The sequence below is a fragment of the Chelonia mydas genome, chromosome 23, assembly GCF_015237465.2.
Source record: "Chelonia mydas isolate rCheMyd1 chromosome 23, rCheMyd1.pri.v2, whole genome shotgun sequence".
In the NCBI taxonomy this organism is placed as follows: Eukaryota; Metazoa; Chordata; order Testudines; family Cheloniidae; genus Chelonia; species Chelonia mydas.
Genome location: NC_051263.2, coordinates 3,757,531 through 3,774,271, shown reverse-complemented (window position 1 = coordinate 3,774,271; position 16,741 = coordinate 3,757,531). Strand labels below are relative to the sequence as shown.

Sequence of the window (16,741 nt, the reverse complement as noted above, 5' to 3'; positions counted from 1 at the left end):
GCCTGAGGTGAATATTAGAGCAGCCTCGGGGTTGCTCTAATTTATGCTCTGCCCCCTGGGGGGAGAGAAAAGCCACAGTGCAGAGCGCTCCAGCCAGGCCCCCAGTTCCGACTCAAGCAGGGAGCCCTGACACCAGCTCCACACCGGCCAGAGTAGATCCCCGGCACAGGGGGAATTTTGGCCCGGGGCTGCTTGTGCCCTCAGTGGGCCCTGAGCATGTTGCCCACTGACTCCAGCAGGAGGGAGTTAATCAGTCCCATGGCTGCATCTGGTAGGCGTCAGAAGCGCCATGACAACTGCCAAGCCCTGGGATCAGCGATGGATCCATGACATCCCTTTTTTGGGGGGGCGGGAAGTGCCCAAAAAACAATGAGGCCCTGGGCATATTCGTTCTTTTCAATTGATGCTTCTTGAACAGTAGGAGTCAGTGTTAAACACATCCAGATTCATTCTGTGCCCGTTTACACCTGTCTGACTTGAAATCAGGATCTGTACCTTGGGTCGGGAGGGGCCCAGTGGACGGCTGGGCAGCTCCCACAGTGTGACGTGGCTGGAGGGGGGGCAGAGGGGCTGGGAGGGCCACAGGAGCTGGGGTGCATGAGTCACGGGCACTTTGCATTGGATGGGGGCCCCTCTAGCTGGCCTCACGTGCTCTGAATCTGCCCCATCCTCCTGAGGTAGATCCATGCGGTCTGCACCCCCTGCCATAGTTCTTGACACCCTCCCTGCCCCCCCATGCCCTGGGAGAGGGTTGTCCCCTTGCTGGTATGACTCAGAGGAGGGGGGGGCCTAGCCCATAACCTGCCCCCTCCTCCAGTGCAGAGCTAGGTGCAAATAAGCAGCTCCTTGCAGGTTCCATCTGCCCTTCTCCACCCCTACCCTGCTGCATGCTGGGAAAATCTGCAGACACGCACACACCCCTTACTGCTAATGATGCCAGGGAGCAGAGAATTCTGGGTATTTTTTCCAGGTCATAGTAGCTGAGCACTCCTGGGAAGTATTGTGTCTGTTTTACAGGTGGGGAAACTGAGGCACAGAACAGTTAGGGGGGAACTTATCCCCCAGCAGCAGAGCCAGGAATAGAACCCAGGTACCCTGCCTTCCCCTCCTCCAGTGCCCTAGCCACTGTACTGCACTTCCCCATTATGGATGGGGAAACTGAGTCACAGAGCCTGGACAGTGACTTGCCCAAAGTCCAACAGGATGCTGGGACTTGGACCCAGAGCTGCTGAAACCCGGAGTTTAATGCCCCCCGCCCCGTCCAGCAACTGCTAAACCAATCTTCCAACCCGCCCCCCACCCCGCTGCACGGCATTCTGGGATACCTGCCCCAGCGTGGGACCCAGCCAAGGGCCTGCCAAGGCTGTCACAAACCTGCTAACACGCAGGCTGCCCTCCCCTGGAGAATCTCCGTCTGCCGGCCGGCCTCCCCCACGCGGGCTCGGGGGAATTCCAGCTTGGCCTGGATTTCTTCAAACTTATCTCCTGCCATCTGCGTCCAGTTCCCAAAGGTCGGTATGCTCTCTGGCGCGCGGCCTGCCCGCCTTGCAGCCTTCTTCCCACCCCGCCTCGCGGCAGACCAGCAGGCCCCAGCTGGCGACAGATCTTGGGGTGGGGGTGGGGGTGGGGGTCACCCCGGATCTGGGGTTATTTTTTTTTAAACTCCAGAGCCTGTTTTACAGGGTCTTCCCCCACCCTCCCCCAATGCTGTTAATTAAATACATCTGTTTCTAAAAAGAAAAGTGGGCCTAACGAATTCTGTGCCAGGGGCGAGGTGGGTGAGGGGAGACCTCCTTCTGCTGGGGACCACGCCAAACAAATTCTAGGCTATGCAGCCATCCGATCCCCCCTGCAGGCTTTGAATGCTGGGTTCTCAGATCCCCCCCCACCCCAAGCTTCTCCGACTGGAGCGCCAGGAGAAATTGCCAGGGGAGAGGGGGTTAATACATGCTTCGCCAGTGGGGTGATGTAGCTATTTGCCAGGCAGCCGCAGGCAGGTGGCAATCAAGCACCAGGAGCTCCCACCCCAGCTCTGGAAGGGAAATGTCACACAATGGTTAGAGAGAGACACATATATGTGACAAATCCAGCCTGAAAGGCAGAGCGGATTCGAGCTGGGTCTGCCGGGCACCTGGGTTCTGTTCCCAGCACTGGGACTTGGGGCGAGTTATTTGTAAAAGGGGAAAGTTTAAGATCCAGACGCTTTGAAAGGTTGGTGGGCTACGGGCGTCCTCTCCAGGCCACGGTCACAACTCCTGCACTGGGCTTTCTGCCTCCCACAGCCGCAGCCTGCAACCACAGGCCCCCTGCTCTTCCCAGAGCTGGGAAAAGGAACCCAGGAGTCCTGAATGCTATTTCGCTGCTCCTTTTCCAGAGCCAGGGACAGCAGACAGGCGTCCTGACTCCCAGCCCGCCTTGCTCCAATCACTAGACTCCACTCCCTTTCCAGAGCCCGGGATAGAACCCAGGCGTCCTGACTCCCACACCGCCTTGCTCCAATCACTAGACTCCACTCCCTTTCCAGAGCCCGGGATAGAACCCAGACCGCCCTGACTCCCAGACCGCCCTGCTCCAACCACTAGACCCCACGCCCTTTCCAGAGCCCGGGATAGAACCCAGGTGTCCTGACTCCCAGACCGCCCTGCTCCAACCACTAGACCCCACTCCCTTTCCAGAGCCCGGGATAGAACCCAGGCGTCCTGACTCCCAGACCGCCCTGCTCCAACCACTAGACCCCACGCCCTTTCCAGAGCCCGGGATAGAACCCAGGCGTCCTGACTCCCAGACCGCCCTGCTCCAACCACTAGACCCCACGCCCTTTCCAGAGCCCGGGATAGAACCCAGGCGTCCTGACTCCCAGACCGCCCTGCTCCAACCACTAGACCCCACGCCCTTTCCAGAGCCCGGGATAGAACCCAGGCGTCCTGACTCCCAGACCGCCCTGCTCCAACCACTAGACCCCAACCTGCTGTAACCCCAAAGGCTGGGAATAGAACCCAGGAGTCCAGGGTCCCTCATTCAGCTCATTGGAGCCCAGCTGTGCCGTGGCTGGCCCCAGTTTGAACCCAGCTCCCAAGGAAAACATGCCCCCGCCCCCCCCAAGCCCCTGTTCCTTCCCAAGCCCAGCCGGTAGCATCTGTGGGATACAGCGAGCCAGAAAGGGGTGGGGTGGGGGGATCTAGTGCAGGGGTGTGTGTGTGTGTGTTGGGGGGGGGGGGGTTCTGTGCATCCATTTCCAGCCCCTTCATGTCTCCAGCCCGTCTGAAGGCAAGAGGGAGAGCGTCAGGCCAGGGTCACTCCGGGAGCCACTGCAAAGGCCGCCCGGCTGCAGCTGCAGCCAGCTCTGGGTTGGATCTGCTTGGTTGTGAGTCAGGGCTATGAGCAGCTGGGGAGGGGGAGCAGGAGAGGGGAGGGGTGTGGGGGAAGGGAGGGGGAGGAGAGGATATGTATGGGGAAGGGAGGGGTTGTGTAGGGGACAGAAAAGGGAGGGGGTTGTGAGGGGAGGGGGGGCAGGGAGAGGGGAGGATATGTATGGGGGAGGGGAAAGTTTGTGTAGGGAGGGGGCAGAAAAGAGAGTGGCTGTGACAGGAGGGGGAGCAGGAGAGGGGGGCGTGAGGGAAGGGAGGGGGAGGATATGTATGGGGGAAGGGAGGAGTTACATAGGGAGGGGAGGGGGCAGAAAAGGGCATGGATTGTGAGGGGAGGGGTGTGGGGGCAGAGAGGCTACGTATGGGGAGGGAGTGTGTGGAGAGGGGAGTGTTAGGGGGCAGAGAGAGCAGGGGGCGAACAAGAGGGGCAGGGGAGGCTGGGTGTATGGGGAGGTGGGATGATGGGGGGGAGGGACTGACAGGGGACAGGGAGGAGTGGATGTTTGCTTAATGGTCCCCACTCAAATTCCTTGCTGGGGTGAGTTTTTGCCAAGTGCTCACAGGAGGCGGCCCCTGGCTCTGGGGCTCCTTGGCCTGTCATAATGAAGGAAGGACACTTAAGTGGGGGGCTGGGAATCAGGACTCCTGGGTTCTCTCCCTGGCTCTGGGAGGGGAGTGGGGTCTAGAGCAAGGCTGTACCAGAACCAGGACAGCTGGGGTCTCTTTCTGGCTGCGGCAGGGAGAGTGGCCTAGTGGGCTGAGCCGGGAGCCAGAACTCCTGGGTTCTAATCCCACCGCTACCTCCAGCTCATTGTGGGGCAGCCACTTTCTCCTGGGCCTCAGTTTCCCCATCTGAGAAAGCTTGGCTAAGGAGATGTGCTGGGGACAGTTATTCCAATGAGGGCCTGCTCGAGAGAGAGAGGGAGTCCAGCGTCACTGAAAACATCACTGTTTATTTATGGCTGGCAATTTTTTTTCTCTTCCAAAATTAACTTTAATACAAAAACAAACCAAACCAGAAGTAAAAAGAACAAACACGTCCAACCAAGTTGTACGTATGATACAGGGGCCGTAAACCAATCCACCAGACCGGTAACATAACATCAGATCCTAACCGCCGCCAATGGATTTACAAGAAGGCAAACTTCACAAGAAGCCAGAGGAACTAAAAACCCTGGGGCGTTAATTTAAAGGTGATTGTGACAGCATAAATAACGGACAAAGCTGTTTGAAAACCACAAAAGCTCTGGCGAGCAGGGGTGTGAGCCGAGGCGGCCGCTGGCCCAGAGGAAAGTGTAAACATTCATTTTCGGTCATAAGTGGCTGTCCAACGATTTGGACGGAGACAACGTTACTGGAGGCCTGATCCTGGCGCCTGGTCCCTCCTGCTCTAACCACTGACGAGAAGCAACACACTCCTTTCCCAAAGTTGGGGGTAGAACCCATGAAACCTGCTCCCAGTCCCCCCCACCCCTGCTCTAACCACTAGATGCCACTGCCCACCTAGAGTTTACGAAGAACCCAGGAGTCCTGGCTTGCTCTAACCACTAGATCTAGCTACCTTGAGCTGGGAAAAGAACCCAGGCGTTCTGGCTCCTGCTGCTTTGCTCTCACCGCTAGGCCACGCTCCGCTGGAGTGGAGCGCATTGGGGAAATCTGAGGCGACGTTGGCAGGAGCAATCCATTAGCGCTTGGGAGGGGCTCAGAGGCCACGGTGATGGGCAGCGTAGGAGCATACGAATACCTGGATAGCTTGATCCCTCATCCCTTCTCAATTTCACAGCCCTCAGCACTTACCACTCACCCCCGTCCCGCTCCCGCACACCTGCCGGTCACACTCAAATGTCCACCAACCTCCTGTGTCACCCTCCCCCTTCTCGCCATGGCTCAGGGGGCCACGTCTGCCCAGGAGGGCGCGACGCAGCTGAGAATGGAACCCAGGAGTCCTGGCCTCCCTCCACTAACTGTTGATCTTCACTCTCTCCTAGAACTAGGACAGGAACCCAGGAGTCCTGGCCCCCTTGCTCTCTCTGTTAGATCACACACCGACCCAGACCTGGCACTGGAACCCAGGAGTCGTGGCTCTCACCGCTAGACCACACGTCAAGCCAGACCTGAGAGTGGAACCCAGGAGTCCTGGCTCCCTCCCTAACCAGCAGGGCGCGTTCCTGCCCAGACCCGGGAAGAGAAGCCCAGCAAGCTGGCCGCCGACCCACTGGTCTGAGCGCCGCACTAGGCCTAGTGCCGGTTTTGCACTATCTTTTCCTATCTTGCGGCTTTTCCATTTGCAGGGGTGGGGTGTTATTTGGGGGCCACATCAAATAAATCGGTCGATTCGCTGGATGGCTCTGAGGACAGGCAAAAACGACACCAGGAAAGAACTGGCCGAGGGGCGGCAGGGATAGAAATCGTGCCGGGGGGGATGAGGCTGGAAAAATACGTACCATGCGGCCCAGAGACAAAGCAGGGCAAAGCAGATGGGGTGGGAAGGGGGTTCCCCAGTGGGTGGGGGAAGGAAGGGCCACCTCCACCACAATTCCTCCCCGGGGCTGAGATTCACCCCTCTGCATTGGGACAACACCCCACAGGAAGTCACTGGAGGTAGGACAGTTCTGTGTCTGTACAGCACCTGACAACAGTGTCCTGGGCCATGACGGGGCACCTAGGTGCTACCGTAATACACCTAAGAGCAATAAAAATATACAGCACCGGGCACAATGCGGTCCTGGGCCATGACGGGGCACCTGAGTGTTACCGTAATACACCTAATAGCAAAACAAATGTACAACACCTGGCACAGTGGGGGGGGGGGAGGGGGGGTCTTGGATTATGACTGGGCTCCTGGGTGCTACTGTAACATAACTAATGCTAATAAAAACATACAGCTTCTGGCGCAATGGGATCTGGCCCATGACTGGGGCGCCCGAGTGCTACCGTAATACACCTAATAGCAATGAAAACATGCAATTTTTGGCATGGGGGGAGGGGGTGTCCTGGTCCTAGGTGCTACGCTAACGCAGTCAACAATAATGCCCTGGGGGAGTGGCTCGATTTACAACCATGCTGAGGGAGACAGAACCCTCTACTTCAGGGCGTAAGATGATCTCGGACTATTGGAGATGAGACAGATTCCTAATGTGGCGGGGAGAGGGGAGCTTATCCCCCATCTGCCCCTGCAGGGTTCTTACACCTTGCTCTGCAGCACCTGGCACTGGCCACCCTCAGAGCTGGGATACCGGGCGAGACGGGCCTCGGCTCAGCTCCAGTCTGGTGCCGCCTCTGACATAAACCAGGTGGAAGTGAAATCAGAGTCATGTCCATGAACAAAGAGGAGTTACGAGACCAGCTGAGGGCTGGGGAAGCTCAGTCGATTTCATTAACCGAGGAGAAGACATGATGTCGGGCTAGAACTACTGCCCGAGGTTGGGTTAAAACCCCTGAAACGGATGAGCTAACAGCTGTCCTTCATTCAGCTTCAGTGTAAGATACAACAGCATTCTCCGAGACCACGGCAAACCACAGCCACTCAGGAATTCAAAAGACTTTGGTGAAGGGGAGTTTGGCAGAGTATAGATTTTGGGGTAAGTGTCTTGGAGGCACAGCACATGGAGAGGGAGACACACAGAAGCAGAGAAAGAAAGACAGACACACCCACAGGATGTGTGCTGCTGTGGGTAAGGAAGCGAGCTCTCATGTTTTGGGTCCGCCTGTGTTCAGAGAAACAGGACTTTGTACGGTCCCTTGCAAATAAACAAGATTGCATCAAAGGTGCCAGATTCTATCGTCAACTTCTCTTCCCAGCTGGAACAATTGCAGGGCCCCCACCTTTGACAAGCTGCTTGAGCCAAAAAGGGGGGGTCGGACCTACACGGGAAGGAGTTTGTTGATAGTGGAGGGCTTGATAATTGAGCAAAGGCAGAACAAGATCTAGAGGCAGGGAGTTGAAGCAAGACACATTCAGAGTGGAAACAGGGAGAGGGCAGCAAGTGGGTAATGGGGCAAGGAGCTAACCATTGGAGAAGTTCCCCAAGGGACAGGGCAGATTCTCCGTCTCTCAGACTCTTTAGATAAAGACTGGCTAAAGATTGGCTCTAGTTTAGCATGAACGCATGGGCTGGACGTAGGAATGGCCAGGAGGGGCTGGCTGCCTGGATTATACAGAAAGGCAGGATGGTGCCTTCTGGCCTTTAAAAAAAAAATAAAATAAAAAAGGCTACAAGAGAAGGAAATGAACGACATTTTAAATCTGGCCTTGACATCTTGGCCAGATTGCCCAAGGCGAGCGATGCCCCAGCAGTCAGAGGAGAAAAAAGTTGAATCTCAAATGGATGAAAACATGCAGGCTCATACATTACAGGCGGTAAGGGAGCTAATAACCCTAGAGAGATCCCCCCCCCCGCCCCCCAATTGGTGGGCTGTGAAATAATTTGCAGAAACATGTAGCTAAATGGTTCCATCTGGAAGGCTCGATATTAAATACCAGAGTCTCTTAAACTACCTGCTGCTCCAATTTAAAAATCGCCTTGTGCAATCCCAGCTTTAGAAATGAAGCAGAAAAACTCATTGCAAAACCACAGACATAGCTGCACTGCTTTTCCAAGGAGCCAATCTTTATTTCATTATTCTCATTTTATTGCCACCCTGTTCCTGATTTCCTCTTTTAGGGAAAGGAAACACACACACACACACAAATTTCCCCTTGTTAATTTCAAGGAAAACAAGCAGGGATTCAAACATTCCAAGAAGTTTCATCCAAATCACAACCCAGGATTGCTCCATCTGGAGGGATTTTACTGTAGCTGTGCAATATTTAAGCAAACTGGTATTTTGCATCTTGAATTCATCAGCGAGATCCACTAGAATCTCAGGGCAACTCAGCTCCAGGGAAAGCTGGGAAGAAACTGAGGAGTGGTTTTGAGTTACAGGGTTTTATGGGCCTAGGGAGGGGGAAAAAATCATTCTGGAGTAATTTGGACCAGTGGCCACTCTGTAGAGCTGGAGAGCCACCAAGTTTAAACGGGGCGTCGTTCCACCGGAGTCAATGGGGCCAGATTCCCAGCTGGTTTAAACAGACATTGAGCTGATGATTTCAATGTTGATCTGATACAAATATTTTTAAAAACTGGTTCTACCCAACTGTCCCAATGCAATTTTTATGGGCAAATTTGAGTTTAAGGTGCGTTTAGGCCTCGTAAACAGATGGACTTGGCTGCCTTGACATTTCCAGCACGCTCTGTGTGATCCTGGGGCCAACTCTTAAGCATGCGTTGAGGACACACCTGTGGTTCCCTTGGAGAGAAAGCAACTTCCCACTTCCTACATATTTTAGGGCATGCACCAGCTTCAGCTCACCAGAGCTGTAGTTTCGGTTTCTATTAGATTAATTACAGTAGCACCCGGAAAAATTGAGATGTATGCCGTGCCCAGAGCAAGCAACACACCCTGCCCCAAAGAGTCCACAATCCCCCTGGGGGGAAATGAGGCACAGGGCAGATGAAGTGACTAGACCACAATCACACACTAGGAGTTTGTAGCAGAACTGGGAATACGACCCCTGGGCACCAGCTCACGCAGGTTTAAGGGGGACTTATGTGGAGCTGGATTTCTGCCCGGGGAGGCCCAAACACCGGAGTGAAGGCACAACAGGGACCGTGTGGCTGCCACAGCTCAGCATCTCAATGCACCAGAGTCCAAAGACAAATTGACCCCTGGGTCCAGCAAGCCGAGCCAGGCTCCACACAGCTTAATGGGGACAGATGCGGCGGGGCTGGCGGCTCTGCACCAGGACAATGGCTTTCCCCAGGCCTGCTGCCCTCGCTCTGCTGGGCTGCTTCAAGCAGAGTGTGGCTGAAGCAAGGATTTGGCCCGGAAGACACTTTGGTTTTCATCCTTAAAAGGAGCAGGAAAATAGTTGGGTGTGTGCCTACTGCCCCCTGCTGGCTCTGCGTGGGTCCACACTGCTCCCTTCTGGCTAGGAGGGTGTGCGTGCAGATCCCCCTGCTGGCTAAAGAGGTGTGCATATGTCCGTACTGCACCGTGCACGCTGAAGGGTGTGTGCAGGTGTGCATCCTGCCCGCTGCTGGCTAGGCTTTCGTGTGCGTTTGTGTCCCCCTAGTGCCCACTCCTCTTTACAAACACCCACACCGCTCACTTTGGTCCCCGTCCAGGCCCAATCCGCCGAGGAACGAGCTAGGCAGTTAAAACAACCCAGAGCCAGAACCGAATGCCGTTTGCCTCAGATGGGGGCTTGCAAGGCGGAGAGCACTTACCTGTTGGCCTGTGGGTGCCGTGGCCACCTGGCTGGGACGAGCACAATCAGCTGGGGCCACACGGCTTTTACAGATCCCCACAGATCCCTCCTGGCCTGGGAGGGCTAGAGACAGTTGCTTAATTGCACGGACAGACTCTTGAGTTCAGCTGGCCTTATCCACCCCACTGTGCCTCTAAAGTCACCCAAGGAAACCAGATCCACAGCTGGCATCAATGGGCTTCATTCCATTTGGGTCAATGGGCCCAGATCCCCAGCTGGTATCAATGGGCCTCACTGCAGTGGGGTCAATGGGCGTCGCTCCATTAATGGACCCAGATCCCCAGCTGGTATCAATGGACCTCATTCCATTGAGGTCAATGGGCGCAGACCCCCAGCTGGTATCAATGGGCCTCACTGCAGTGGGGTCAATGGGCGTCGCTCCATTAATGGACCCAGATCCCCAGCTGGTATCAATGGACCTCATTCCATTGAGGTCAAAGGGCCCAGACCTCCAGCTGGTATCAATGGGCCTCACTGCAGTGGGGTCAATGGGCCCAGACCCCCAGCTGGTGTCAATAGAGTAGGGCCAAATTACCCTAGCTGGGGATCTGGCCCCACCCCTGCCAACCCCAGTGGGTCAGTAACAATTCATCCCCCCCCACCATCCAGCCCCAGGAATTGGTCCCATTGGTCCCGGGGACATGCAGAGCCAGGAGTGGTCCTGCAGCCGTGGCTGTAAACCCCCCTGCCCGACCTGGCCCGTCACGTTGTCGGCGGGGTCTCTAAGGTGCTGCCGTTGATCCGCCTTGCGCTGGGCTGCCCCGGTGCCGCCAGCAGCGGGTGGGTGAGGCTGACCTGCGCGTTGCTGAAGGAGGCGATCCGGCCGCTGCCCCCGATCTGGATGTTGACGGTGGTGGAGTAGCTGGCCCGATGGGGTCCCGTGTCCCGAGCCAAGTCCCCCCTCGCTTTGGGGTACTCCTCTGGCGAGCCCGGCGGCCCCATGCTGCCCGCCCGGTCAGCGTACCTGGAACGCAAGCCGGGGATGTCCGGCCACTTGATGCCATCCAGTTCGTCGGGGCTGGGACTGGCTGAGCCGCTAGAGGGCGCCCCGGAGCAGCACCCCGCCCTGTCTGCATCCCTAGGGGATGGGGGGCTCTCGGGGTTTCCCCTCGGCCTCCTGCCTGGCTGAGGTAACGTGGCGGAGGGGTAGGAGGTGGGCTGCAGGGGGGAGGAGAGGCGGGGGGTGGAAGGCTGGGTGGGGACATGCAAGGGGGCGAAGGAGCAAGGCCGTGGGGGGGCACAGCCAGCTCTTCCTACTGCAGGGCGTTGGCTGGAGGGAGGGGGGGAGCACACCCGCGGGCAGGCCGGTGCTGGAGACTGGACCCTGGAGCTGGGCTCTGAAGCAGAGGAGAAGGGGGTGGGCTGCTTAGCTCGGGGGCCCAGGCACATCCCCGAGAGACGGTCGAAGGCCAGCAGCACGGCTGAGCCAGGCGCCATGGGGATGGGCTCCCCCAGCCAGCTGGAATTGCGGCAACAGCCCGCTGGAGAGGGCGACCCGGGACTGGCACAGGGTGGAGGGCAGACGCTGAGCTGGGAAGGGTCCCGCTTGCTGGTACAATGGGACCAGGCATTGGCCTTCTCACTGGGTAATGGAGCAGATGGGGGTGCTAGGGCTCTGGAGCCCAAGGGGCTGGAGGGCGGTCTCAGGACGGCTGAGCAAGGAGGCAGAGGCTTGGTGGGTGCCGAGGTCTCTGCTGACGGAGGCTGGGTGCCAGGTGGCCCCAAGGGGCAGGGGGGCGGTCTCGGGATGGCTGAGCAAGGAGGCAGAGGCTTGGTGGGTGCCGAGGTCTCTGCTGACGGAGGCTGGGTGCCAGGTGGCTCTAAGGGGCCGGGGGGCGGTCTCGGGATGGCTGAGCAAGGAGGCAGAGGCCTAGTGGGTGCCGGGGTCTCTGCCAACAGAGGCTGGATGCCAGGAGGCCCCAAGGGGCCAGGGGCCGGTCTCGGGATGGCTGAGCAAGCAGGCAGAGGCCTGGTGGGTGCCGGAGTCTCTGCTGGAGGAGGCTGGATGCCAGGTGGCCCCGAGGGGGCACCATTTCTCTTGGCCAGGCTCTGGCTGATGCAGGAGGCAGCAATGTACCTGGAGATGGCCGCGGCGCTGGAGGACAGGCGCCGGTGTGCCGGGGAGGAGGTCTGGAGGCGCGGCAGAGCCGGGAGGGGGCTGTGATCCAGGCTGGAGCTGGGCGAAGTGGGAGCCGGCCGGGCTGTGGCGCGGCCGGGCTGGGCAGCTGGGGACGGGCGTGCCACCCCCGTGGCCCGGGAAGGCAGCCGGGTGCCCCGGGACAGCAGGGCTACCAGCGGCAGGACGTTGCTGTGGAGCGGAGACGGGGATCCCGCAGCACCGGAGGGTGCCGCCGGCAGGACAGGGTCCGGCGCGGCCGGCGGGGACGCCTCTCCTGTCCCGCAGCTGACGGGCCCCGGCGATGGCTGGGGCAGCAGCTCCTCAGTGCCAGGCGGGGAATCCCTGCCCAAAGCCAGGGCCCGCTCCTCGGGCAGCGGGATGGCGGCAGGCCCGTTCTGCTCCCCCGCCGGCTCCTGGGAGCCGGCACCAGGGACGGAGGGACCCGGCCCCAGCAGGTCAGGCTCGGCAGATGTGCCGACACACGCTGGCTCACATTCCTCCGCAGGGCTGGGGGAGGCGGCTGGGACCGGACCGGCCACCTCCGGCGCCTGCTGGCTCGGGGCCGCTTCCGAGAAGGGAGAGGAGGCTGGTGTCTCCGCGGAAACCTCCCTGGCGCTCGCCTCACCCCCGCGCCCGCCGGCCGCCAGCTCTGCCCCCGCCAGCCTGGCTTGGCGGCCCGGCACCGACAGGCACCCGGCTCCCTCAAAGTCCCCGGCAGTTCCACCGGTAGCGCCAGGAGCAGGCGGCAGAGACCTGCCCGTGCCGGGGTCTTCCCCAGCCGGATCGCCTGGGCTCGGGGGGGGCCTGCTGAGCTTCGGAGGCGATTCCACCAGCCCCGGGGGAGGTGGAACAGCCGCCGGGGCGGGAAGCTCCTGCCAGGCGGGTCCTGGCTCCTCGGCCGGGGCCGAACCCAGGCACTGGGAAGCCAGGAGAGGTGGAGGCCGGTCGCTGTGCAGATCCAGGGCGTTCCCTCGGGTGGCGGCCACCAGCAGCACGTTCTCCTGGACGCAGTTCAGGTGCAGGAGGGGCTCGCGGATGAGCACGTGGCCGTAGATCCGGGGCTCGCCTGGGGGAGAGAAGGGGAGAGGGGTCAGCGGCTCCCTGTCGGCTTAAGTGCCTTATCCCCACGCGCAGCTGGGTAGCCTAGCGGGTAGAGCACAAGCATGAGCTTCAGAAGACCCAGTTCTTCCTTGCGCTGCTCCAGGGTGACCTTGGGCAAGCCCCGTGCCTCAGTTTCCCCATCTGTAAAAAGGGGAGTAATGAGACTGACCCCCTTTGTGAAGCACTCGGAGACCTGCTGAGGAGACGAATATTATTCTCTCTCCTACTGCAGGGCTCAGCACGCGGCCCCAATTTACCCCCGAAGCTAGGGGTGCAGGGACCCCAGCAGGACAGAGCCTAGGGTCAGACCCCCTCCCCCCCCCCAGCTGGTGTGAACGGGAGTTAGGAGTCCCGGAAGTCAAAGGAATGGTGCTGAGTCCCACTGCATGGGGATATTACTCCGGCGTTCATCCCAGCTGGGGATCTGTCCTAGCAAATCAACTCCTGAATCCCTTTGAGCAGGTAACTCTGCCCGTCGTGCGAGTGCCAGCCGGGGGGCTGCGGTCTCTTGCTCAGACGCACATACATTGCTCAGATGGCAGTGTCTGATTTCCCCAGAGCCAGCCCCCCGGCTCCGGTTTCCCAGCGGCTCTTCCCATCTGCTCTCAGGCCCCTGCAATTTTCTTTCCTGGGCTCCGGTCCCAGGACAGCTACTTTTGTTCGGCCGCCCGGGGAGGAGCGGGAGCAGCCTGCAGGGGTTCCAGCCAGCTTTCTATGCTGATCCCCACTGGAATGACTCTGTGTGTGTGTGTGGGTGTGGGTGTGTGTGAGAGCGAACGGGGCCCAGCTGCGCCTATGAATGCTCCCTGCACAGAGCGAATGTGTTGCAGGCTGCAGGGATCATCCCCATCGGCTTAGGGGAGCTGGGACTAGAACCCACGTCCTTGAAATCCACCCAGGCATGTACAGCTTGAGCTAAAGGAAAGCTCCGCAATCTGGCTGCTCCTCTGGCACGTCAAGCCCTGCCACAGCCGGCACAGAGTCCCCTCTGTAGCTCCAGGCAGCCGGATCCTGCCCTCCACCCCTGGGTCCCAGCACACCTTTGCTCAGGCTCCGCACTCCCGTCTCCCTGGCCGGCTCGGCGCCGGCCGCACGCCACAGGTCACTGCGTCAGGGACCCGTTATCTAGCGCTGGGACAGGCCGGGTGGCTCCGGGGCGCAGTCCAGCCTGCTCTGGTGTCCAGGCACCCGGGGACAAGTGCTCAGACAGCAGAGACTGACGTAAAGAGGGATCCAGATTCCCTGCCCCTTGCCTCCCATGTCCGTGTAAGCCAACAGCCAGGGAGCCGGGGGGGGTGGGGGGGGTGGGGGAACAGGCCAGCGCTGCTGGAGGATCAGATCCTGCCCCGATCTGGACTCCACGTTGCCCCATTGCCCTGGGATCCATCATGATTCTCCACACAGCCTAGAGATTTGAAGGGGGGACTGGCTGGCTCAGGGAGGCGGGGAGTGGGACACAGGGTGGGGAGCAGTGGGGAGAGGTAGAGCCATGCTGGAGAAAGCCTGGCACGCAGAGTGGCACCGTGGGGTGCCCTACAGAGGGTGGGGTTCTCTGACACCTGGGGCTTCCCCGGACCTCTCCCATGGCCCCCCTCCAAGCCATGCTGCAGTGGAGGGTCCTACCCACCCAGCCAGAGGCCCTGGGACTCACAGAGAGGGAGGCAGGGCCCTGGCGTCTCCTCCCGCAGGCTTTCCAGGGTGCCCATCCTGCTGGGTGCCGGGCGGTGCGGCCCGTCCTGCGGCCTCCGGGCCGTCTTGGCCCGGCCGATCTTCTCGCTGTACATCCGCGCCAGGGCTTGCACCTTGCTGAGGATCCGCTCCGAGTTCTCCAGCAGGCAAGGGGCACTGTCCTCGGACAGCCCTGGCAGGGGGGCGTAGCCGGCGGGCGGGACCCCGTCGGCGCGAGGGAGCCCATCGCCACGGGGCGGCCTGGGCGGGGCAGCCAGATCAGACTCCTCCACGATCCACAGGGGCTCCAGGAACGGTGGGGGCTCGCGAGCGGCCACCGGCCCTTTGCTGCCTCGCTTCGTGAGGGGGGTGCGCCCTCCCAGGGCATCCACCGCCCCCCGCTCTTTCTCCCGCCAGGCCCGCCGGATCTCCGCGCACGACTTGTACTCGGGCTCCTGGCTGGCAGCGCGCAGGGCAGCGTGGCTGGCAGGCTGGCCCTGCCCCTTCCCAGCATCCTCTTGGTTGCCACCAGCTTTGGTGCCTTGGTCGATGAGCTGGCCCCGCCCCTTCCCAGCATCCTCTTGGTTGACAGCAGATTGGGTGTTTCGGTCGATGAATTGACCACGCCCCTTCCCAGCATCCTCTTGGTTGGTGCCATGGATGTCTGGGTTGATAGGCTGGCCCCGCCCCTTCCCAGAATCCTCTTGGTTGGCACCAGATTGGGTGTTTTGGTTGATGAATTGACCACGCCCCCTCCCAGCATCCTCTTGGTTGGTGCCATGGATGTCTGAGTTGATAGGCTGGCCCTGACCCTTCCCAGCATCCTCTTGGTTGCTGCCAAATTGAGTGCCTTGTTCAAAGGCTAGGCCCGCCCCCTTCCCAGAATCCTCTTGGTTGGCACCATGAGGGCTGGTGTTTTGGTCAAGAAACTGGCCCCACCTCCTCCTAGCATCCTCCTGGCGGGCAGGGCGGGCCTTGGCCCAACAAGCCCTGCCTCCCTCGCGGTCCGTGGCGCCCTCCTGCTGGGGGAGGCGGTTGAGGTGGAGCACAGAGTCCCGCACCACACCTGCGGGGGCGGAGAGGGTGCCCTCCCGAGTGGGGGGGTCTGGGGCAGCCTCGCCCGCCTCGTAGTAGCACTTGATCTTCTCGATAAGCAGCCAGTCGTCTCGGGTCAGCGGCGAGTCCCGCGCTGCCCCATCCCCGTACGGGGGGCAGGCCCCATTGGTGGCGCCCAGCTCCCCGCTGGATGCTTCCAGCCCTGCACGCAAAGTGTTATCCCCTGCCAGGACCTCTGGCTGGCCAGCAGCCTCCTCTGCATCCAGGTCTTCTAGGACACAAAGAGGGGAAGGGCCCCGCTCCTGCTTTTGCTGCTCCTCCTCCGATTCGCTGCGGGGGGGACGGCACGGCGGGAGGGGTTGCATCACGCCGAAGCTGCCACGGCGGGGCTCGTCTCGCCCAGGGGCATCTCCCTCCTGAACTTCGCTTCCCTCGGCTCGTTCCTCCAGCACGGTGCGGTCCGGAGGCGGATCCTGGGGGATCAAAGCACACATCAGCAGGGTTAGAGCCAGGCTGGGAGGATACTTGCCAGCAAAGGATTGTTCCATCAGAAAACACTGATCCGTCGAAACCGGACCCCCGCTGGCGGGAAACGGACGCATTTCTCGCCTCGAAAACACCTGGGGGGGAAAGGGTTCTACATTTTTTAAATGAAAAATTCCAGTTTTCCGGTTCAAACCAAATAATAAAAAATATAAATAGTAAAAAATGAGGTAACACGGCAGCGGATGGGTGAATCCTTCATTTCACGCTTTGTTTCCGTGTTACAAAGTGTTACCCGGGGCAGGCAGGGCTTGAAAATCACCCCAAAACGTGTTACGCCATTTATGGAGAGCCCCGAGTATTTTAAAAAAAAAAAAAAAAAAGGATCAAAAGTGAAATGAAACGTTTGAAACGACCGGAACGGAAACGAATTTCCAACTGGCGAAAATCTTTGCGATTTTGATTTTACGTCCCGATCCGGGAAGGGAAAATGTTTCCATCTCTTGACCGTGCTCCTAGGATGAGAAAAGTTTCCCGTCCAGGTCTAGCTAACAGCACTGCGGCCAGCAGTCGCGATCCTTGCGGTTTCACTTAATAATCACCCAGCTCCTGGAATCATGGGCTTTCGGAGGAATC

General features: G+C 59.6%; 1 protein-coding gene across 3 annotated transcripts in view; it reads right to left on the bottom strand.

Moving 5' to 3' along the window:
* Positions 1-4,301: 4,301 nt before the first annotated feature.
* The window catches only part of PLEKHG2 (pleckstrin homology and RhoGEF domain containing G2), a 55,170-nt gene continuing 42,730 nt past the window's right edge, over positions 4,302-16,741 (bottom strand). For all 3 annotated transcript variants that reach the window (XM_043534693.1, XM_037884470.2, XM_037884472.2), the window contains 2 exons: positions 14,550-16,095; positions 4,302-12,863 (listed from right to left, as the gene is read on the bottom strand). In XM_043534693.1, coding sequence (XP_043390628.1) covers positions 10,381-12,863; positions 14,550-16,095 — 4,029 coding nt within the window. In that variant the 3' untranslated portion in view covers positions 4,302-10,380. The remainder of the gene's footprint in view (positions 12,864-14,549; positions 16,096-16,741) is intronic.